At 46.3% G+C, this 22,697-nt stretch overlaps 1 protein-coding gene across 2 annotated transcripts; it reads right to left on the bottom strand.

Annotated features, from left to right (window-relative positions):
- Positions 1–2,503: 2,503 nt before the first annotated feature.
- On the bottom strand, positions 2,504–22,477 carry LOC141083512 (dihydrofolate reductase-like). Of its 2 annotated transcripts, none has more exons than XM_073567821.1 (7): positions 22,373–22,477; positions 17,086–17,200; positions 16,230–16,279; positions 5,868–5,973; positions 5,391–5,517; positions 3,918–4,033; positions 2,504–3,180 (listed from the first exon to the last, which is right to left on the bottom strand). In XM_073567821.1, exons 2-7 carry the CDS (start codon positions 17,190–17,192, stop codon positions 3,099–3,101), a joined length of 588 nt encoding a protein of 195 aa, XP_073423922.1. In that variant the 5' UTR covers positions 17,193–17,200; positions 22,373–22,477; the 3' UTR covers positions 2,504–3,098. The 2 variants fall into 2 exon arrangements, with proteins under 2 accessions (XP_073423922.1, XP_073423923.1); XM_073567822.1 differs by lacking the exon at positions 22,373–22,477 and adding an exon at positions 20,193–20,294.
- Positions 22,478–22,697: the final 220 nt, after the last annotated feature.

Genomic DNA, 22,697 nt, shown 5'->3' with positions numbered 1-22,697 from the left:
AAATGAGAATGCACATAGCCAACTTGATTTTGGTTGACGTTTAGGTGAACGTCAAGCTAGATCTTTCAGTCAATATGGATGATATCTCCGTTGCAGGGGTTCTGGATTATCAGGCTAATACTAGGCACTCAGAACAATGTACTGTATATCAGACATATGTAAAGTACATTTTTAATAGTGTATGGTCTACCATTATGTAGCATTCCCGCTAGTCTGTAAACATGTGTGGGGTAAGAAGACCCATCACTGAAATTTTGGGAGAAAAATGTTCTCACTTGATGTAGGATTCTCGCCGCTCCACAGTCCGGGGTCTTTGTCTCTTTCTCATTTCATAGTGTGCCAAATGTTTTCTATTGGTGAAAGATTTAGACTTCTGGTCTTGACCCAAATTCTTCTTCTGCAGAGCCATGCTGTTGTGGTGAGTGCAGTATGTGGTTTAGAATCGTCCTACTGAAATATCCAAGGCCTTCTCCGAAATAGACATTGTCTGGATGGAGCATATGTTGTTATAGCACATCTATAAAAGTCTCAGCATTGATAGCACATAGGACATTCCTATAGGGGAATGTCACCGAAGCAGCATTTGAAGGAGGCTGACTCACTGCCCATTTCAATAGCAAATCCAGCCTCCTTCTCTGTCATAACCAATGTAGTCGTAGAAGGTGGCTGGAAGAAAGTGAAGACCAATGGAAAAGCAGCGGCGGATAAAATAAAAACAGCACTATACTCTCTTCTTGTGGGACTTCTGTGGCTCCCTTTCCTGGTCCCAAATTTCTAGTTGTGTTTGGCTATTGTGTTGCCCAAAAAGGAGTCACTGTATTAATTAAAGTCTATGGGCAACATTGACATAGAAAAAAAAATTATCTGCAGTAATACAGGTTGGATATGAGCTTATGAGCGTTTGTGTGTGTTTCTCCTCGTAATGTAAGATGGATGTGAGTTTCGTGTCTCTTCAGTAATATAGGCTGGATGTGAGGGCTGTGTGTCTCTCAAGTAAAACAGGTTGGATATAAGCTGTACGCATTTCTCCCAGTAATATAGGCTGGATGTGAGCTCTGTGTGTCTCTCTCCCAGTAATATAGGCTCAATGTGAGTTTTATGTACCCCTCCCAGTAATATAGGATGGATGTGATCTCTGTGTGTATCTCTCCTAGTAATATAGGCTGAATGTGACCTCTGTGTGTCTCTCTGCCAGTAATATAGGCTGGATGTGAGCTCAGTGTGTCTCTCCCAGTAATATAGGCTGGATGTGAGCTCTGTGTGTCTCTCTCCCAGTAATATAGGCTGGATGTGAGCTCAGTGTGTCTCTCCCAGTAATATAGGCTGGATGTGAGCTCTGTATGTCTCTCCAAGTAATATAGGCTTGATGTGAGCTCTGTGTCTCTCTCCCAGTAATATAGGCTGGATATGAGCTCAGTGTGTCTCTCCCGGTAATATAGGCTGGATTTGAACTCTCTGTGTCTCTCCCAGTAATATAGGATGGATGTGATATCTGTGTGTGTCTCTCCCAGTAATATAGACTTGATGTGAGCTCTGTGTCTCTCTCCCAGTAATATAGGCTGGATGTGAGCTCAGTGTGTCTCTCCCAGTAATATAGGCTGGATGTGAACTCTGTATGTCTCTCCCAGTAATATAGACTTGATGTGAGCTCTGTGTCTCTCTCCCAGTAATATAGGCTGGATGTGAGCTCAGTGTGTCTCTCCCGGTAATATAGGCTGGATTTGAACTCTCTGTGTCTCTCCCAGCAATATAGGCTGGATGTGAGCTCTGTGTGTCTCTCCCGGTAATATAGGCTGGATTTGAACTCTCTGTGTCTCTCCCAGTAATATAGGCTGGATGTGAGGTCTGTGTGTCTCTCCCAGTAATATAGGCTGGATGTGAGCTCTATGTATCCCTCATAGTAATATAGGATGGATATGAATGATGTGTGTTTCTCCTAGAAGTATAAGTTGGATGTGAGTTCTATGGATCTATTGTAGTAATATAGGCTGGATATGAGCTTTGTGTGCCTCTCCCAGTAATCTAGGATGAATATGAGCTCTGTATCTCTCCAGTAATATAGGACTGATGTGAGAGCTCTGTCTCTACCTGTAATTTAGGATTGATGTGGTTTATATGTGTCTCTCCCAGTAATATAGGTTGGATATGAGTTTTATACGTCCCTCTCAGTAATATAGGCTGGATGTGAACTCTTTGTATCAACGGTGAGGTTTCTTTACTTCCTTTAATGTATCAGCAAAGTTCCAAAACTGTATTTTACTAACCAAATACTTTCTTCCTTATCTACAGCCTGTTTTCTATGTCCTCTGAGATACTTTCTCATCTGTCCACTGCACACCTGATTACATCCCCTAACTCCTCCATGCTGCTATCTCTAACACTAAGAGGAGGGAATTGATAGCAGAGAGAGATATCAGAACCAGGAACAGGAGCCCCTGAGGATTTCTTACATTTTTGCAGAACACTCAGGTAGATAAAGGACTTACAGACACTAAGCAGCAGCAAAATGGAAGAAACGTTTTAATGAAGACTAGTTTGAAAATTATTTAACTTTGCATTTAGAAAGCAAATTAACATAAGCAAAATTCTGTGTGAAGGTGTACAAAACAATTAGTCTGTAAAGGAAAAGAGAGGTAATTGTGGAGGTAAAATCACTCCCAATTTCTCCACTTGACCATTGGGGTATACAGACTTTATAGGGGAGGCTTTCTCAGTCAGACTCTCTCCATTAGCCAGAGCAAAGATCCTAATCAAACAGTGGCTCCCGCTTTGAAAAACCGGGCAAATATTATACGGATGGCCATTCACTGGAAAATCTGGATTTCATCCGACCAGTGGTTTTCATGCTGAGAAAAACTATAATTTTCAACGTTTTAAACCTGTATCATATTTACCCCCCCAAAAATGGGGTTGCGGCAGAAGCCCTTACCCACTGCTCCATCTGTTGAGGTCAGAGAGGAAACTGCATCTTGGATTGACTGAATAACAAAAAAAAATGAATTGTAAAAAATAAACTTGATGGCAAAAAGATAATGCTGGAAAATTCCGGGATGTCTGAGACATTTACTCAGTGAGTGATATTGTATATCATTCACTTTTCAGGCTTGATCTCTTTCATACACTCGAAATATGTACTTTACTCCTTTTTCTTCCTGAATTTCAGATGGAATTCCGGGATATCTGAAAGAAAAAGTAAAAAAAAAAGTAACTGCGTTAACATCAGTGTATAAACACTATGTAGTAAGTTCCCTCTAGTGGTGACTGCAGGAGTTTATTGTTAAAGTACTTGTGGATCGGTTAAAAGGGTTGTCCAGGCTTGGGGTTCAAGTGTGCAGTCACCGTAGGTGAGACTGGAAACTTGTGAATGCTTACAGCACACACTGTGGGTGCTGTCAGGGATCTCCGGTGCATGTATGCGATTTGCATACATGTGGTCACGTACCAACTAGTCGTGCACGTCTAGTTTGAATGTGGCAGGAAGTATGAAAATACTTGAGTTCACATGACTGCCCGATTCCAGCACCTCCTGACCTTGTGAACTGTGCGTGCTGTGAAGATTCACAAGCCTGCTGTCACATAGAGTGACAGCAGACTTGAGCCCCAAGCCTGAACAACACTTTTAACGTCTTAAACTTTTGGGCCAATTTATAACATTTCAGAGTCAGCAGAAGCAGGGAGTCAGCTTTCAGAGAGCGAAAGAGAAGGCGGAGAGGGTTTGTTACCGCGCCTGACTTCCTGATTGAGCAAGGCCGCACACGTCTAGTTGGAATATGGCAGGAAGTATGAAAATCGCATACTGGCGCTCACGTGACCGCCCACTCTCCTCAGTGCATATACGGTGAGGATTCAGGAGACTGTAGAGTTTTAGCAAAAGACTGGAAAACCTTTAAATGGAGTCATTTTCATTCTTTACTTACTTCTCTTTTAATTTGAAGATGTTCTTGTCAAATTCTGGAAAGAAAATATCACATGGAAAATCTGCCATGATGTGTGTGAAGTAGATATGGTTACACCATGAGTGTTTCATCATTTTCTGCAAAGAGAGGCAATAATATGTACATCAAACATTTATGGTAAACCCAGTGGGTATGCCATGGATGTACAAGATGGCGCAGCGTGTTTTCCCCTTAGATGCAGAAGTTTATTCTTACCCTTGCATCTAAGTAGTTGACAGAGGGAGGTGGATGCTGTGGTTATGTGAATGGTGGACATGACATCACCCCTTAGATGCTGCATTCCATATGCACCCTAGCACCTAAATGGTTGACAGACGGAGGGGAATGAAGGGAGTCACATAAATGATGGACAGTACATCACCCCTCAGATGCTGCAGTCTATGCAGACCCTGGCATCTAAGTGGATGACAGAGGGAGGGGAATGCAGTGGTCACGTTATTGATGAACATGACACAATTCTTAAAAGGCCGCTTTTCGATTCTGACCTTGGCATCGAAATGGTTGACAGAGGGAGGTGGATGCTCTGGTTATGTGAATGATGGACATGACATCACCTCTTAGATGCTGCGGTCTATATGTACCCTAGCATCTAAATGGTTGACAGATGGACTGGATTGAAGGGGGTCACATAAATGATGGAAAGTACATCACCCCTCAGATGCTGCGGTCTATGCCGACCCTGGCATCTAAGTGGTTGACTGAGGAAGGGAAATGCAGTGGTCACGTTAATGATGGACATAAAATCACCCTTCCAGTGCTGTGGTCTATGTTGACCCTGGCATCTAAGTGGTTGATAGAGGAAGGGGAATGCCGTGGTCACATTAATGATGGACGTGACTTAACTCTTAAAATGCCGCGTTCGAGTCTGACCCTAGCATCTAAGTGGTTGACAGAGGGGTGCAATGATCACGTGAATGATGGACATGACATCATCCCTCAGATGCTGCGCTCTGTCGCCACCTTGGCATCTAAATGGTTGACAGAGGGACAGCAATTCAGTGGTCAAGTTAATGATGAACATGAGATATATATGCTGCGGTCTATGCTGACTTTGACATCTAAGTGGTTGGCAGAGGGAGGGAATGCAGTGGTCACATGAATGATGGACATGGCATGACCCCTAAGAAGCTTCAGTCTATGCTGACCCTCGCATCTAAGTGGTTGACAGAGGTACAGGAATGCAGTGGTAATGGTAATGATGGAAATGGTCACAACCTGTTACCTGACCATGTTTGGTGGCTTCTGGTGATGCTGGCATATAGACCTCCAAGAATCTCCAAATCGGGGTACTTCACCACTTTTAATTTTGGCGGTTATTTTCGGATTTTCAGCTTTCGTCCGGGGTGTTACTTTACATTTTTCTATCTCAATACACAGGTCATACTCTTGTATTAAACATCAGCTCCCACTAGTGACCATTTCCGCTGCATTTACCTTGTAACACTCCACTCCTCCCAGCACCCATATAGTTTCCACTTCATCATAGACAGGTGCACTGGAAACAAGCTGCACAATCTCTTCTTCATCGCGGCAGATGTAATGAGCGAATTTTGGTAAATCGCTAGAAGTAAAACGGTACAAAAAAAAAGCTAAATAAGAAAATGTCTCCTTCTTGCTCCATCACATAAAAGCATGTAAATTGCACAATTACAGAAAATATGAGGATGACATGAAAATAGAAAAAAAAAAGGTTTTGGGGGCATAAATATCAGTTTTCTGGATTTAAAAGCACTCGATTAAATATAGAGTCTCGGTCCTGGATGGTTTAATATGGGCGCATTATACCATTGTTATCATTATATGCAATTGCTCCATTTATACATGAAAAATTAGGAAAATTTGTTTTCATAGAGAAAATTTACTAGGAGAATGCCACTCTCCAGCCTAAAAAAATCAGAGACCGCCACATGCCTGAGCTGCCTGGTAAGAAGTACAATAATGGTGTTTGCCAAAGGTAATAGGTTCTCATCGAAGGCCTCAAATGAACGTCGGCCCCAAACAATCAGATTTTTCTTTCCTGTAACAAAGAAAGAAACAAGTAAATTGTGGATGTAGCTGTCCTGGATTATCCTGAAAGATGGGGTGGGGTAGGGGGAATACTGAACTGTAGAGTTGAGCGACTTTTGGTTTTTTAGGGTCGAGTTTCGTTTTGTGAAACCCGACTTTTCCAAAAGTCGGGTCGAGCAAGATCGGACGACTATAGGGAAAAGTCGGGGTCGTCCCGAAACACGAAACCCAATGCAAGTCAATGGGGAATAAAAGTCGGCAGTGAGAGGAGGACAGGAAACACACCTACAGTGCCCATTTGAATGCCAAAAGCATCAATTCTTCTTACTTAAGCTTGTCAACCTTAATTAACTTCATAATACAAGTTACGCACTGAAAAACGGGGGTTATTTGGCTAAAGTTGTGGGGGGGTAGGGCTGGCTCCAGGTTTTCATGTGCTCTGGGCGAAAGAGCGCCCCTTTAACACATACCACAACTCATCATGCTCCGATACGGCAGAGAAATAGCGGTATAGTACAATGAAAAATACCTCACTTTTTACATCTCATGACGAGGCCCATCTATTTCTCCATACAGAATCATTGGTCCCATATAATGTTTGAAACAGTATATGATGAGCTCCACATAATGCTACAGTATATGTTGGTCCCCATGGATGAAGCTCCACTGTCTTATGGGCCCAAATAATGCTCCAAACATAATGGGCCCCATTTCTAATGCTCTAGTGTATAATGGGCCCTGTAAATGCTGCTCCAGTGTCTGATGTCTACCTTTGGAATGTTCCAGTGTATGGTGGGCCCCATCTATCATTCTCCAGAGTATAGTGCTCCCCAAAAATTGCTGTCCCAACATTGAAAACAATGAAATAAGTCTCCTCGCTAGGGAATCCCTGTACTAGTCTGGACTCCTCGTCGTTCCCATCTTCCATCTCACTGCACAGTATTTCAACCTTGCAAGTGCTGTGATCCTGAGCAAGCAGGGGGGGCCCACTCGTTGGCGACGGCACTGGCACAGGGCCCCTGATAGTACAGTGGTGTGTCTGATGGCGGGTGGGCAGAACCTGCACTTTCATCTGCAGCGTCCTCTTTGTCACCGTGTAAGATGGAACTGTATATGGGAAGGGTAACCTGAGTTTCATCAGGGTCAGATTCAGGCCGTGTAGCGTGCGAGGGGAATGTAGTGGTCTGGGTCAATGTACCAGCAGATTCATCGAGCAGTGGCTGGGCATCAGTGCACTTGTGTCGCCCCCAGGAGTACGGTCGCCACAGTGGCATTACCTTCCTCCTAGGGAGTGTGATGTCATGCTTGGGAGCAACGAAGGATCTCTCTAGCAGGTTAACTGATTGGGCGGCGTTATTCCCACGAGTCATGACCCTCCAAACAGCGTTCATGAAGGCAAAGTGTTTGTTTTACGTGGGCAGTATGGTTGCAAAGCTGAACTTTAAAGGAATGTCCAGAAGGGCACCACCAGGAGTGGAGCCTACGGTTTAATTCGACTCCACCTGGGAAACCTCAACCATGCAAGCTACAGAACAGATGCACACATTGCAAGCTTAATTCCGTTAATGAACGAGACTCCGTCATGCCCCGCGGTCCGAGTCCGGCTTACTAGAGGGACACGTGAGGCTCTGGCACATGAGATTGGCCAATAACTGGTGTGTCATGCCCTTACATGTCCGTGGCTGCATGTGCGCTACACTGAAAAGGCCAGCGTTTGTCTCTTACAGGTGCAGATAACCCGCTGAACAACGTTAGTGATGGGGATCTGTGATTACAATTATTACCCGCGAACAATGATTTCCCAGTAAGTGCAGGTCAACCGCAGTTCCGGAATTAGGCCTAACCGTCATTCCTGAAAAAATGAAAAACTTACGTGTGCAAACCACAGGTGCTGTAGCTTGCTTAACAGCTCGCCAGCCGTTCTCACGCCCAGTATGGATTGCACGTGATTGTACAAAGGTTAGAAAGGGTACCGTATCCCCGGATAACATGTATGGATAGCGTACACATTCAAAATATATGTCTGTACATCAGGAGGCAGGCTCAGACGATGTTAGGCCCAGTATGGATTGCACGTGATTGCATAAAGGTGAGAAAGGGTACCGTATCCCCGGATAACATGTATGGATAGCATAGTGTACACTTTCAAAATATATGTCTATACATCAGGAGGCAGGCTCAGACGGTGTCAGGCCCAGTATGGATTGCACGTAATTGCACAAAGGTGAGAAAGGGTACCGTATCCCCGGATAACATATATGGATAGCATAGTGTACACTTTCAAAATATATGTCTATACATCAGGAGGCAGGCTCAGACGGTGTCAGGCACAGTATGGATTTGACGGCCCAGACTACACAGCGGAGGAGCAGGGAGAGGTAAAGATTGCAAATGCTGGGGCCCTGCCCAAGCAAGGGGGGCCCACTCGTGGGCGTCGGTACTGGCACTGGGCCCCTCCACCTCTGCACCACCACCGTCAGAGACACTTGATTGCACTATGAGGGACCCTGTGCCAGTGCCTGCGCCCAAGAGTCGGCCTACCCACCTGTCCAGGGCAACGGCACTCGCACGGTGTCTTGCGCTAGGTGGTGACCCCGGCCATGGGGGGGGGGGGGCAGCACAGTTAGGGAGTTTTAGAAAGTGGCATATGTTGATGTTGGACATTCAGCTGATGCAAAAGGCGAAATAGGTCAAGTCCCAGGAAGAGGTGGACCAAAGCAAGCCATTTTTCTGTCACCCTATGTGTCATCAGGGGAAGGTGGGACAAAATCCTTGGAAACCCATGCATGGTTCATTTTAATGAAGGTTAGATCATCCACATTTTGGGTTGACAGACGGGTCCTTTTTTCTGTCAGGATTGATCCAGCTGCACTGAAGACTCTTTCCGATAGCACACTTGCAGCTGGGCAAGCGAGCTCCTGTAAGGCATATTGTGCCAATTCAGGCCAGGTGTCCAGTTTAGCGGCCCAGTAGTCAAAGGGGAATGTCCTGTGCGGGAGAACATCGATATGGGAGGAAAAGTAGTTTGTAACCATAGTTGACAACTGCTGTCTCCTGTCACTTTCCATCGATGCAGTATTACCAGTTGTGTGAGCGGTACTTGAAAAATCAGTCCACAACATTGTCATGAAACCCCTGTCTTCAACGCCACTTCTGCTGTGTGCACCACGAACACCTCTGCCAAACTGCCCCCGGCCCGTACGGCTCGTGTGAGAACCATCACCGCTGCTGTGTGCTGGGAATGCCTCAAGCAACCGATTTACCAGAGTTGCTTGTTTATTAGCCAATATTAGGTCAAGGTTCTACTGTGGCATGATGTTTTGTAATTTGCCTTTATAGCGTGGATCCAGGATGCTGGCCAACCAGTAGTCGTCATCGTTCATCATTTTGGCAATGCGGGGGTCCCTTTTTAGGATCTGCAAGGCATAATCTGACATGTGGGCCAATGTTCCCGGTGTCAATGATGCACTGCGAGTGCTGGTTGGAGGAGCACTTTCTGGCAAATCCACATCCCTCCAGTCACGCACAAACCCTGTACCAGACCTTGCCAAGCCAACATTTTCACTTGCCCCACGAGATGCATCCTCCTCCCCTAAGTAATCATCCCCATCATCATCCTCCTCTTTTTCCTCCACCTCGTCCAGGAGAGGTCCCTGAGCAGACAATGGCTGAATGTCATCAAGGATTTCCTCCTCCTCTTCCTCCTCATCAACATTGGCTGCAGACGCCTGCTCCTTAAGGTGCGTCAAAGTTTGCATGAGCAGACGCATAAGTGGGATGCTCATGCTTAGGATGGCGTCGTCTGCGCTTACCAGCCGTGTGCATTCCTCAAAACACTGAAGGACTTTACAGAGGTCTTTCAGCTTCGACCATTGCACACCTGTCAACTCCATGTCTGCTCTCAAAGTGCCTGGCCGTGTATCCTCCCACAAATGCATTATGGCCTGCCTCTGCTCGCACAGCCGCTCAACCATGTTCAGGGTGGAGTTCCACCTTGTTGCAATGTCGATAATGAGGCGGTGGTTGGGAAGGTGGAGCAATCGCTGCAGCTTCTGCATACGAATGGAGTGTACAGGCGACCGGCGGATGTGCGCGCACAGTCTTCGCACCTTCTGGAGCAGGGCTGTTAACTCCGGATAATTTTTGAGGAAGCACTGCACCACCAGGTTCAAGGTGTGAGCCAAGCAAGGTATGTGGCTGAGTTTTGAAAGGGCTATGGCTGCCACAAAATTACGGCCGTTATCACTAACTACCTTGCCTGCCTCAAGATGTACACTGCCCAGCCATGACTCAGTTTGTCGCTGAAAGTACTCGGCCATCACCTCGGCGGTGTGTCTGTCGCCCAAACACATCATCTGCAACACAGCCTGCTGACGCTTTCCACTAGCTGCTCGATAGGGGGACACCTCGTGTGCAACAGTGGCAGCTGCAGATGGAGTGCTCGTACGACTGCGCTCTGTGGACGAGCTTTCGCTTCTGGAGGAGGAGGAGGAGGGTCGAACGCCTACAGCCAACTGTTTCCTATACCGTGGGCTAGGCAGCACTGTCCCACCACCGCTGTCCCCTGTGGACCCTGCATCCACCACATTAACCCAGTGCGCAGTGATGGACACGTAACGGCCCTGGCCATGCCGACTGGACCATGCATCAGTTGTGAGGTGCACCTTTCCGCTCACTGACTGCTTGAGTGCATGGACAATGCGGTCTTTCACATGATGGTGGAGGGCTGGGATGGCTTTGCGAGAGAAGAAGTGACGACTGGGTAGGTCATAGCGTGGTACTGCATAGGCCATGAGTTCGCGGAAAGCTGCGCTTTCTACCAACCGATAGGGCATCATCTCTAACGAGATTAGTTTGGCAATGTGGGTGTTCAAACCCAGTGTACGCGGATGAGAAAGTGAGTACTTTCTTGACCTACTCATAGTGTCTGGAAGGGTGAGCTGGACTTGAGAGCTGCATATGGTGGAACTAGCGGTGGACAGGGCGGAATGAGAGAGGGTTGATGATGGTGATGGAGTTGGTGTTCTTTCTGATGGCCTAGATTCAGTATTTCGTTGATATAACAGTGGGATTCCCTGACTGCTGTGGCCTTGCAACGACACCTCAACATTTGCTGCTGTGCTAACCGGTGGGCTTACAGTGGGGGAAACAATGTAGCGTTGCTGACTACCTTCTTTGTGATCAGTTGCACATGTGGTACTTGAGGTTTGGTGTTGTGTCCATGCTTGCAAGTGCATGGTGGTTAAATGTCTAAGCATGCAACTGGTATTCAAATTTTTCAGATTTTTCCCTCGGCTAAAGGTCTTTGCGCACTTCTTACAGATAACCTTGGCCTGATCATGAGGATTTTGTTCAAAAAAGTGCCACACTGCACTCTTCCTACTTTGGAAGACATTTTGCGGCCTAGCACGCTGTGATATTTTGACCCTCTGGACAAGCTGTCCAGCAACTCTTTTGATTTTTGGAACCTGTCTTTGGAGTGCTCCATGCCTGCCAGATAACAGCTGTTGCGATGTCGATGTCTGCTGTGGATGCTCCTCATCTGAGCTATTGGAAGCAGCACCCTCTTCCCCCAATGGATGCCAATCTGGGTCAACAACTGGGTCATCCATCACCTCCTCTTCAATGTCATGTGCACCTTCCTCTGTGTCACCGTGTATGGTGGTATAGTGTGCGGGAAGGGGCACCTGAGTCTCATCAGGGTCAGAATCTGGCTCTGTACACTGTGAGGACAATGTAGTGCTCTGAGTGAATGTACCAGCAGAATCATCTATCAGTGGCTGTGCATCAGTGCACTCCATGTCAGATTCATCTTGGCCTGGGTAATTCACCATTTCACTTGATAATCCAGGCATGGTATGTGAAAACAGCTCCATGGAGTAATCAGTAGTATGGCCTGCGTCATCCTTCAATCTTGGTTGGGGTGAAGGACACAAGGAAAGGTGTGGTTCATGAACATGAGCCTCCAATGACGACTCAGTGCTTTTATTTTTTACAACTTCAGAAGAGGAGGCGATAGAGCTGGAGGCTGAGTCAGCAATGTAAGCCAAAACTTTTTCCTGATACTCTGGCTTTAGAAGCGGTTTGCCAACTCCTAGAAAACTAAGCCTTCGAGGCCTTGTGGAGCCAGACGATGACGCTGGCTCAACACCTCCTGCATTCGGTCCTATTTTGCTTTTGCCACTACCATCAGATCCACCACCAACACCATCATTACCAGCTGCCAACCCCCGCCCAATTCCACGGCCTCTTCCTCCAGCCTTCCTCATTTTTGGCAGAAATTTAGACAAAATCCAACAAACTATATAGTAATGTAAAACAAGGTACAAGGTGTCTATAGGACAGGGGAGATTTTGAATTTCTGCACACACTAGTGGACACTGGACACTTTTGGATTGTGTGAGGCCCACTGAATATCAGAGCACTATGTCACAGGCTGGATGGCACAGGTGTGAAAAAAGTGACTACAGGATAAGGGAGATTTTGAATTTCTGCACACATTAGTGGACACTGGACACTTTTGGATTGTGTGAGGCCCACTGAATATCAGAGCACTATGTCACAGGCTGGATGGCACAGGTGTGAAAAAAGTGACTACAGGATAAGGGAGATTTTGAATTTCTGCACACACTAGTGGACACTGGACACTTTTGGATTGTGTGAGGCCCACTGAATATCAGAGCGCTATGTCACAGGCTGGATGGCACAGGTGTGAAAAAAGTGACTACAGGATCACGGAGATTTTGAATTTCTGCACACACTAGTGGACACTGGACACTGGACACTTTTGGATTGTGTGAGGCCCACTGAATATCAGAGCACTATGTCACAGGCTGGATGGCACAGGTGTGAAAAAAGTGACTACAGGATCACGGAGATTTTGAATTTCTGCACACACTAGTGGACACTGGACACTTTTGGATTGTGTGAGGCCCACTGAATATCAGAGCGCTATGTCACAGGCTCGATGGCACAGGTGTGAAAAAAGTGCCTACAAGATGCTTCACTGTGGCTGTGATAACAGCCGTTACACGGTACTGTGTGAGGAGTGTGCACTGCTGTATGGTGTGAAAAAATGCACGCTCAGTACCTCAGCAGGACAAAAAAAAAAATTGGGATTGCTTTTAAAAAAGCAGTTTGCAGAGCAGTGGGTAAACAGCAATGCAGCCGTCAGGAAGCCTTAGAAGGCAGCCTAACAACCAACACCGCTGATCCACCAAAATATAGCCTCCCCTTGCACTGCACACACAGTGACCGGTGTGTTGTACAGGCCAAATCGCTAGCAGCAGAAGCAGTTTTTTTCTTCTTCCCTGCCTAACGCTCTCCCTACAGAATCAGCAGCAACCTCTCCCTATGCTAAGATCGGCAGAAGTAAGATGGCGGTCGGCGTGCACGCCCTTTTATACCCCCTGTGATGCCCACCAAAGCAAGCCAATCACTTGCATGCCCTTCTGAAAGATGGTGGTGACCCCTGCCTTTGTCATCACGTTGCCCACAGTGTCCGTGGATCCTGATTGGCTGAAAAAGAGCGCAAAACAAACTTTTGAAACGCGACTTTGGCGCGTAAGTCGCAGACCTCGTGGCCGACCTCATCCTAGGGTCGGGTTTCGTTTCATGAAACCCGACTTTTCCAAAAGTCAGCGACTTTTGAAATTTTTCGACCCGTTTCGCTCAACTCTACTGAACTGTAATAGCAGGAGTCTATGGGGTAACTTTTCTCCTTGTGGCAAGTGCTAATGTAAAGAGACTTATAGGTCATGCAATACTCCTATGAGAAATTAAATATGCAAATTGTCTCTTTAGAAAGGAAGAGGATTAGAAATCTACAGCCACCTAAAAGTCACTGTCAACCTTTTAACAAGCCCTGCCATATGACTTAGGATAAAAGCCAAACCAAAATCTCAATTTGCAGAAACGTGTTTCGGGGTGTTGCCTCTCCTCAGTGCAAAGCAAGAGATCTAATTTGTCTGTATAAAAGACATCTGTCTGGAGTCTAAGGGGTGATGTCTTTCCGTGTGGAGAGTGACATGACTGACATGCCAGTGTAAGGAGACTTATAGGCCATGCAATGCTCCTGTGGGAAATTAAATATGAAAATTGTCTCTTCAGAAAGGAAGATGATTAGAACTCCTGTGCCACCTAAAAGTCAATATCGACTCTTTAACAATCTTTGCCATATGACTTAGAACAAAAGCCAAATCTGAATCTCAAATTGCAGACACGTTTCGAGGTGTTGCCCATCCTCAGTGCAAAGTATGAGATCTGATTTAGCTGTATGAAAGGCCTCTGAGTAGGTTTTAAGGGGTAATGTTAAGGTTCGGTATTGACTTTTAGGATTGCTATTTCCAAAAGGTGGCACTAAAATTTAATTCCTCATCAACTCTGAAGAGACAATTTGCATATTTAATTTCTAAGAAGAGCATTACATGGCCTATAAGTCTCCTTACCTTGGAATGTCATTCATGTCACTCTCTGCTAGGACAACCTTCCAAAATCTCCAAGAAAGTAGAACTTCTGTTTATTTCACCAGACCTTTCATGTGTCCTCCCTAAAATTTTGATTTCTCATGTACAACCATAAAAATATCAATTTACACCCACCTATTTATCCTTCATAATGCTGCTTTGGCTCCCTGCCGGTTCCTTTTTTCTTTTTCCAGGAGTGATGGGGAGGTGATGACTACAACCAGAATCAGATGTACAAAGGCCAGCTCTGTGCATCTTGTTCCTGTCACGTGACATGTGACCACTGCAGCTGATCACTGGTTGTCACAACTCTTGTCGTGTCTCCAGGGACCAGGGGCTCCTTTCCTGTCCCTAACACTCGTAGTGCCCAAGCTCGCCCTGTTCCCCGATTTACTTCTGGTGGTGAAGATGTCGGGGCCACGTACCTTGCCTTAGCTCCTGAATCCACCCTTAGTCTGTACCCTTCCCCACCCAGGGAAGAGAGAAGTAGTAGTGTACCGTAATACACCAACCAGACTAACAAGGTAATACAAACAGGGATAAAGGAAAATACAGAACATGCAAATATACTCACACAAACAACAGAGGTATACACCATGGTGTGGAGGATGGAGTAACACCAAAGTAGGAGAAGAAGGGGAATTAGTGCATACACAAAACTTAGCAACAGTCATAGATAAATCTACCAAACTCCTTCTCAAATAGCTACCACCAACAACCTCCAGCCATGCAGCATAAGATATCTCTGACAATGAGCGCTAGCCAGGGCCCAGATTATATAGGAGATGGGAGTGGCTAACAGTGAACAGCTGAGAGCCTTAATGCAGGAAAGCTTCCAAGAGCTCTCAACTGAGTAGATTAACCCCTGCACTGCTAAAAGAGACCTTCACCGTTTAATATGAAGGTGAAGTGCTTCTAATCAGTACAGGAGTAGGAGAAATCAGACGCTGCGATCTTCTGGCTCCTCTCTGTCGCGGTAAATCCATGATACTGGTGCAGAGGTCACAACTGCAACCATCTGATCCTTCAGAAACATGAGGCAAGGAGACTATAAGGGGGACCCAGGTAGGTAGCGCTATGGAGGTTCAACAGTGGAGTCTTTATTTTTTTAATTGTTAGACCACAAAGGGCCCAGTTTTCGGATTGAAAAAAAGGGTTGGACAACCCCTTTAACTAAGACCAAATCTTCTGCATACCATAAAATGGTTTAGAGGGTCATAGACATAAATTTGTCCAGACCCTTAGACCTTCTAATGGCCAATTTGCACCCTTAGATGCACAGAAGAGAGAGAAGATGGCAACTCCAGTATATATAATTTGCCTGTTTAGCTCCTATAACACACATAGAGCTGTATACATGTTACTATTATTATTTAGAACCATATGTCAGTATTATTTTACACCGCTCGGTATACAGAACTGGAAATGATGACGTTATTATTTTACGCCTTCCAAAAATAAAAAGGAAAGAAAAAGTAATCTCGTCATTTCCAATTTTTCAATCAATGATACCGCCATACAGAGCCCACAGACAGTCACCATATGATCCTCGTGTATGATCTATTCTGTTGATCATGCACGTGTCTGGGGCGGTAAAGTCATCTGCACCGCTCACCTCCGACTCAGACGTGACCCAGATAATCCCTTCAAGTTTTCCCCACTGTATATTTTTTACTATCCCCATACATTAGACTAGGGTGGTCCCACTTTGCTCCCTGTTCTGAGTTCACGATTACTGGGAAGACCCTGGTTTTTATTAACCCCACCCCTATATACAGTACAGTACAATTCTACATCTTACCTGGCTGCTTTACTGTCGTTATCGTGTCTAACAGATACTTGAATTCTTTCCTGCAAAAAAGGAAGGTTCCTTAGAATTTATCATAATAAAGCCTTGTTCAGACAGGGGTTACAAGGACTATCGTGGTGCCCCAATTACACATGGTCAGGAGGCGCTCTCAATCAGTGTGCCACCACCTGGCCCTTGAAGTTTAGCATGATGGCGGCCGTCACTTGTTTTGCTGCCCACTATGGCTCTTTGTTTCTAGCTTCTACATCCTTTCTAAGATATAGGGCCAGGTAGTCACCCAACCATGCATATGTTCAGGAATCCACGGGATCCGTCCCTCTCCTGCCCGAGAAAAAGAATGGAATATTGAAGACTTATTCTTAGGATCGGTCGGGAAATCAAATCCATGACGATTCGAATCCTGGCGGGCCCAACTGATCCAGTGATTGGAGGGACAGTGGTCCACACAGCGCCACACATGACATAGCGGCCATAAATGGTACTGCAAGCTCTTATATAGGCAAAAAATTGCAGTACTGTTTTCAACCACTACACCATGTAGTGATCTGTGCTACTTCCATGGCACCGACCTTCAATCATTTTCTTAAAAGGTTTCAAAGAGATGGACCCGTTCTAATTCAATATTAAAAACCTTTCCCCCCCAAAAAAAAACTTTTAGAGTGACAATCCAACCCTGTGCTGCCCGATCCCAGATTGGCGCTGGCATTTCCAAAAACAGCCAATTAGGAAACCATTTTAATTTACTCTCACGGCATGCTGATTGTTGTAGTGTTCCAACTGTTCCACAGTTTGGCGACCACTGTACTAAAGATCTGGTACATTAGTCCATATACACAGTACTACTTACGGTAGATCCCACGGTAAGTGTCCTTTATATCCAATTCCCATGTTGTTACAAGCTGCAGCGATCAACTTGATCGGTTTGGCGATAATCTGTGAATTTCCTTCAGACATATTGGTAACTGAAAGGACACAAATTATGGGACACTTAGAATAAAAGCGCCTATTGAATTCAATAATAAGTATGTGAAGTGAGCTCCCCCTAGTGGTGACTGCGTGCAGTGAGCTGCCTGTCATGGTGGCTGCAGGGTGTGAGCTCCCGCTAGTGGTGGCTGTGTGAAGTAAGCTCCCTGTAATAGTGGCCGCAGGGTGTGAGCTCCCCCTAGTGGTGGCTGCATGAAGTGAGCTCCCTGTCATGGTGGCTGCAGGGTGTGAGCTCCCTCTAGTAGTGATTGCGTGAAGTGAGCTCCCTGTAATGGTGGCTGCAGGGTTTGAGCTCCCTCTAGTGGTGGCTGCCACTGGTGATACTGCCATAAAGCATACAACTACTTTCCACTTCCTGCAGACATTACTAGGGGGGGCTCACTTTGAGCAGCCACCACTATATTGAGCTCTTTTTATACAGTCACCACTTGGGGGATCTCAAGTCCTGCAGCCACCACTATGGGGAGCTCACTTCCTGCAGCCACCACTATGGGGAGCTCACTTCCTGCAGCCACCACTATGGGGAGCTCACTTCCTGCAGCCACCACTATGGGGAGCTCACTTCCTGTAGCCACCACTATGGGGAGCTCACTTCCTGCAGCCACCACTATGGGGAGCTCACTTCCTGCAGCCACCACTATGGGGAGCTCACTTCCTGTAGCCACCACTATGGGGAGCTCACTTTCTGCAGCCACCACTATGGGGAGCTCACTTCCTGCAGCCACCACTATGGGGAGCTCACTTCCTGTAGCCTCCTTTAAGGGGAGATCACTTTCTACAGCTACAACTACAACTCACTTAGCACAGCTACCACTAGAAGGAACTCACTTCATGCAGCCATTTCTAGTGAAAGCTCACTTGATGCACCCACTATGTGGGTGAGAAGTGAGAGCCCCTAGTGGCGGCGGCAGGAAGTGACCTTTCCCTAGTGATGGATGTAGGCCGTTAGCTCTCCATATTGGTGCTTGGAAACACTAAGCTCCCCCTAGTGGTGGCTTAAAGAAGTGAGCTCTACCTAGTGTTAGCTGAAGGAACTGAGCTCCCCCTAGTGTTGGCATCATGAAGTGAGCTCCCGTAGTGGCGCCTGAAGGAATTGAGCTCCTTCAAGAGGTGCCTGCAGGACGTGAGTTCCCCCAAGTGGTGGCTGCATGAAATAAGCTCTTACCCTAGTGTTGGCTGTAGGAAGTGGGCTCGCTCTACGCGTGTTTGCAGGAAGGGAAAAGCTCACTTTCTGCAACCACCACTAGGGGGAGCTCACTTCTTGCAGCCGCCACTAGGGAAGCTAACTTCATGAAGCCACCATTTGAGGGAGTTCACTTTCTTCAGCCACCACTAGGGGGAGCTCACTTCTTGAAACGACCACTAGAGGGAGCTCACTTTCTGCAGCCGCCACTAGAGGAGCTCACTTCATGATGCCAAAACTAGGGGGAGTTCATTTCATTAAGCCAACACTAGGGAGAGCTCACTTCTTGAAGCCACCACTAGGGAAGCTTACTTTTTGCAGACACCATTATGGGGCGCTCACTTCCTGCATCTATCACTAGGGAAATGTCACTTCCTGCAGCCACCACTAGGGGCCTCTCACTGAAGCGAGCTCTCACTAGAGGTGGCTGCATAAAGTGAGCTGTCTCTAGTTATAGTTGCAGAAGTTGAGCTCCCCCTAGAGGTGGCTGCAGGAAGTGAGCTGCCCCTAGTGGTGGCTGCAGGAAGTGAGCTCCCCTAAGAGGTGGAGGCTGCAGGAAGTGAGCTGCCCCAGTGGTGGCTGCGAGATGTGAGTTCCCCCAATTGGTGGCTTGCATGAAATGAGCTCAGTCTAGTGGAAAGTAGTTGCATGCCTTATGGCAATAACATGGAGATGTGACAGAATGTAATTTGTCATGTAACTTTTTAAATCCATATTGTTTGTACATCTTGTGTCAAAGGTAAACATGCAGTCCCATGTAAGGCCCCAGACAGCACTTTACAATATTTGGGTGAGTCGTTTTAGTGACATACAGATGTAGCAGAATTGAATTTGACATTGTCCTATAATTATTATCATCCAAGGAAATATAATATGGTAGATTTACATCCTGCAGTCCCATGTAATTCCACATACAGCACACTGTAATATCAGGATGAGACTTTATAGTAACCTGCAGATGTAGCGGAACTGAATTTGTAATTGTCATCTTTCTATTTGTATCATATACCGTAATTCATGTAAATATAATATGGTAGGTTTGTTATGCTGCAGTCCCATGTAAGACCACAGGCAGCACATTGCAATATCAGGATGTAACATGCAATTGTATCAAAAGTGAAAGTGTGGCCTGAATACGTGTATCTTTTTGCATCATATATGTAAATATAATATTGTAATTTTACGATCCCGCAGTCCCATGTAAGACCGCAGACAACATATTGCAGTATCAGGATGTAAAATGCAAATGTAGCAGAAGTGAAAATGTGATATAAATATTTGTATTATATAATCCATGTAAATATAATAGGACAGGTTTACGATCCTGCAGTCCCATGTAAGGCCGTAGATATCACAATGCAATATCAGGATGTAATGTGCAGAAGTAAAAGTGTAACATAAATATTTTTATCATAAAATCCATGTAAATATATGATAGGTTTATGACTTGCAGTCCCATGTAAGACCATAGATATCACAATGCAATATCAGGATGTAATGTGTAGTAGTAGCAGAGGTGAGTGTGTGATACCAATATTGATTGTAAGTTCACAGATAACGTGGTCATTTACCGCACGTCATCCTCTCATAGCACAAACTCCACTCTGCTGCATCTGCCTGCACTTTGCATCCTCAGAGAAGCCAGCCCAGCGGATCTGATAGAGTGACAAGGATGCAGCCATGTGACATCCTGTGAACTCGTGCAGTCACTAGATCCCATATTGAAAGGGGAATTTCTTTGTAGAATCCCACTGACCGCTAGAAGCCCCCCATATAACAATACAAACCTGTGTGTGTGCAGTCCTGTGTAAACCAAGGGTAGGGTTTGGGAAGAAAATGGCAGAAGATGCACAGCAGGAGAGGACAGGGGATGAATATAAAGCTCGGAGGCGGGGCCTCACTTTCCCCATTTACCAAACAGCCTTTTATTTCTTTCATGCTTGTAAGCAGGAAATTCAAGTTAAAGCTTAAAAAATTCCTAATTTCCATTGCTTCAGCTAATTGTACACACTCAACATGTTTGACTGGTTCCACATGAACATAACATTACATAACTTGCCCAGACGGCATTTAAAGAGCTAAGAAAACTTTTCATATTTTTAAAGCAAATTCAATCTTTTATCAGCAGACTGAAATTTCTGTTAAGATTAATTCCAGAATATATCTTTATACCATCACTTTTTTGATACAGCTGAGATGCTGGAAAGCGCAGCCAGGCAGGAGATGTCCAGGAGACTGTGGACAGGCAGCTGGGATGCTGGAAACCGCAGGCAGGAGACATCCAGGAGACTGCGGACAGGCAGCTGGGATGCTAGAAACCTCAGGTAGGCCAGAGATGTCTGGGAGACTGCAGACAGGCAGCTGGGATGCTAGAAACCGCAGACATGCAGGTGACATCTAGGTGACTACAGACAGGCAGCTAAGATTCTGGAAACCGCAGGCAGGCAGGAGACATCCGGGAGACTGCGGACAGGCAGCTGGGATGTTGGAAACCTCAGGTAGGCAGGATATGTCCAGGAGACTGCGGATAGGCAGCTGGAATGATGGAAACCTCAGGTAGGCAGGATATGTCCAGGAGACTGCGGACAGGCAGTTGGGATGTTGGAATCCTCAGGCAGGCAGGAGACATCCAGGAGACTGCGGACTGGCAGCTGGAATGTTGGAAACCTCAGGTAGGCAAGATATGTCCAGGAGACTGCGGACAGGCAGCTGGGATGCTGGAAACCTCAGGTAAGCAGGATAGGTCCAGGAGATGGCAGACAGGCAGCTGGGATGCTGGAAACCACAGGCAGGCAAGATATGTCCAGGAGACTGCACACAGACAACTGGAATGCTAGAAACTGCGGGGAGGCAGGAGATGTCCAGAAAACCGCAGACAGCAGCAGAGCAAGTTAATGTGAATAGGCCAACTCAGAGTCTTATGGCCCCATCACACACAGCGAGATCGCTGATTTTGTGACGCATCAGCGATCTCTCCAGCGATCTCGCTATGTGTGACAACCATCAGCGACTGCCCCCCCCCCCCGCTGGGTATTGCTGATCGTGCAGGATCGTCCTGGGCCATTTTTTGATCGTTGGTCTCCCGCTGGCCAGCACGCATCGCTGCGTGTGGCAGCGGGAGACCGACGATCAGCGACGCTGCATGCTGGTATCTAGGGTAAACAGCGGGTAACTAAGAGCTGCGCGGCTCTTGGATACCCGCTATTTACCCTAGATACCAGCTTGCTCGCTGGTCCTGATCGCTGGTGAGTCTGTCTATGTGACAGCTCACTAGCGATCAGCCTAACTATGTCCCAGCGATCCCATCCATGTCGGATCGTTGGTGGGATCGCTGGGACATCGTTGTGTGTAACGGGACCTTAAGAAACACTGAAGACTTAATACCAAGACACAGGACTTATATCGGCCGTGGTAGATTTTCGCGGGTCTGCAAAGCTCAAGGTAGAGCACCACAGAGTTTTACGGATCAGAGTGACAGAAGCAAAGCACGGATCCAGGACAGGCGCGTACCAGATACACAGCTGATAACACAGGATCTACCAATCACAATAAGTGATGTCACAGCTCACCTCTTCCTCCCTTCACAATGACCTTTGCACAGTTCAGAAGCCCCCATACACAATATTTTCAGGTTTGGACAATGTTGGTCTAATGTGTACAGGCCTTTAGACCAGGAAACATTGGGTGTACCTAAAGTATGTGGATAGCTCAACTGTTCCTCAAAGTCTCCCATTGGGATGTTAGATTTGTACCTATCCAACCCACTGTTCCCACCATGATAAGTGACACCAAGAGCACCTCTTATCTCCTTCCTCTAGTCCCAATTTTAGGTTATGGCAGTGACCCAAGGATCTAAAAAGGTTCCACATCCCAACATTGTCAGACAAGTCTTACAACTTCTATTCTGGTTTTTCTAGAACTTCTTGTATCCAAATGAGCCCCTAACCGGGGCAATCATCTGACTCACCTCTGGCTATAGCTGAGATCCACTCCCCCCGTAGTGAGCATGAGCAGTGAGACCGGACTTATCTCTATCACTCCCATGGCAGGACTACAGCGCTGTCATAAAACACGCAGAGATTTTCATTCAGCCCAAATTACGCAATACCACATGTCGTAAACGGGAAAGAAAATGATTAACAGGAGGTATGAGGAAGTGCACAGGCACAGAATGGACACTGATTTAGAAAACATCTAATGGTACTCCCAGCGATCAGCTGTGATCTGTAGGGAAATTTGGTAGCAACTGTATTATATCCATGCAGCACCCCCACAGGAAAAATGAGGCATTA

Source organism: Dendrobates tinctorius, unplaced genomic scaffold, assembly GCF_039654945.1.
Source record: "Dendrobates tinctorius isolate UK_male_01 unplaced genomic scaffold, ASM3965494v1 ptg000020l, whole genome shotgun sequence".
Classification (NCBI taxonomy): domain Eukaryota; kingdom Metazoa; phylum Chordata; class Amphibia; order Anura; family Dendrobatidae; genus Dendrobates; species Dendrobates tinctorius.
Note: the sequence above shows the minus strand (reverse complement) of the source record. Positions and strands in the feature narration are given on the sequence as shown.

Bases quoted from the DNA above. Each gene is read 5' to 3' on its own strand.
- LOC141083512 (XM_073567821.1), bottom strand. From the start codon at position 17,192: ATGTCTGAAGGAAATTCACAGATTATCGCCAAACCGATCAAGTTGATC. The intron at 5,974-16,229 runs GTAAGATGTAGA...TCTTTGTTACAG, and splicing joins AACGACAGTAAAGCAGCCAG to GAAAGAAAAATCTGATTGTT. The intron at 4,034-5,390 runs GTAAATGCAGCG...CTCTCTTTGCAG, and splicing joins GAGGAGTGGAGTGTTACAAG to AAAATGATGAAACACTCATG.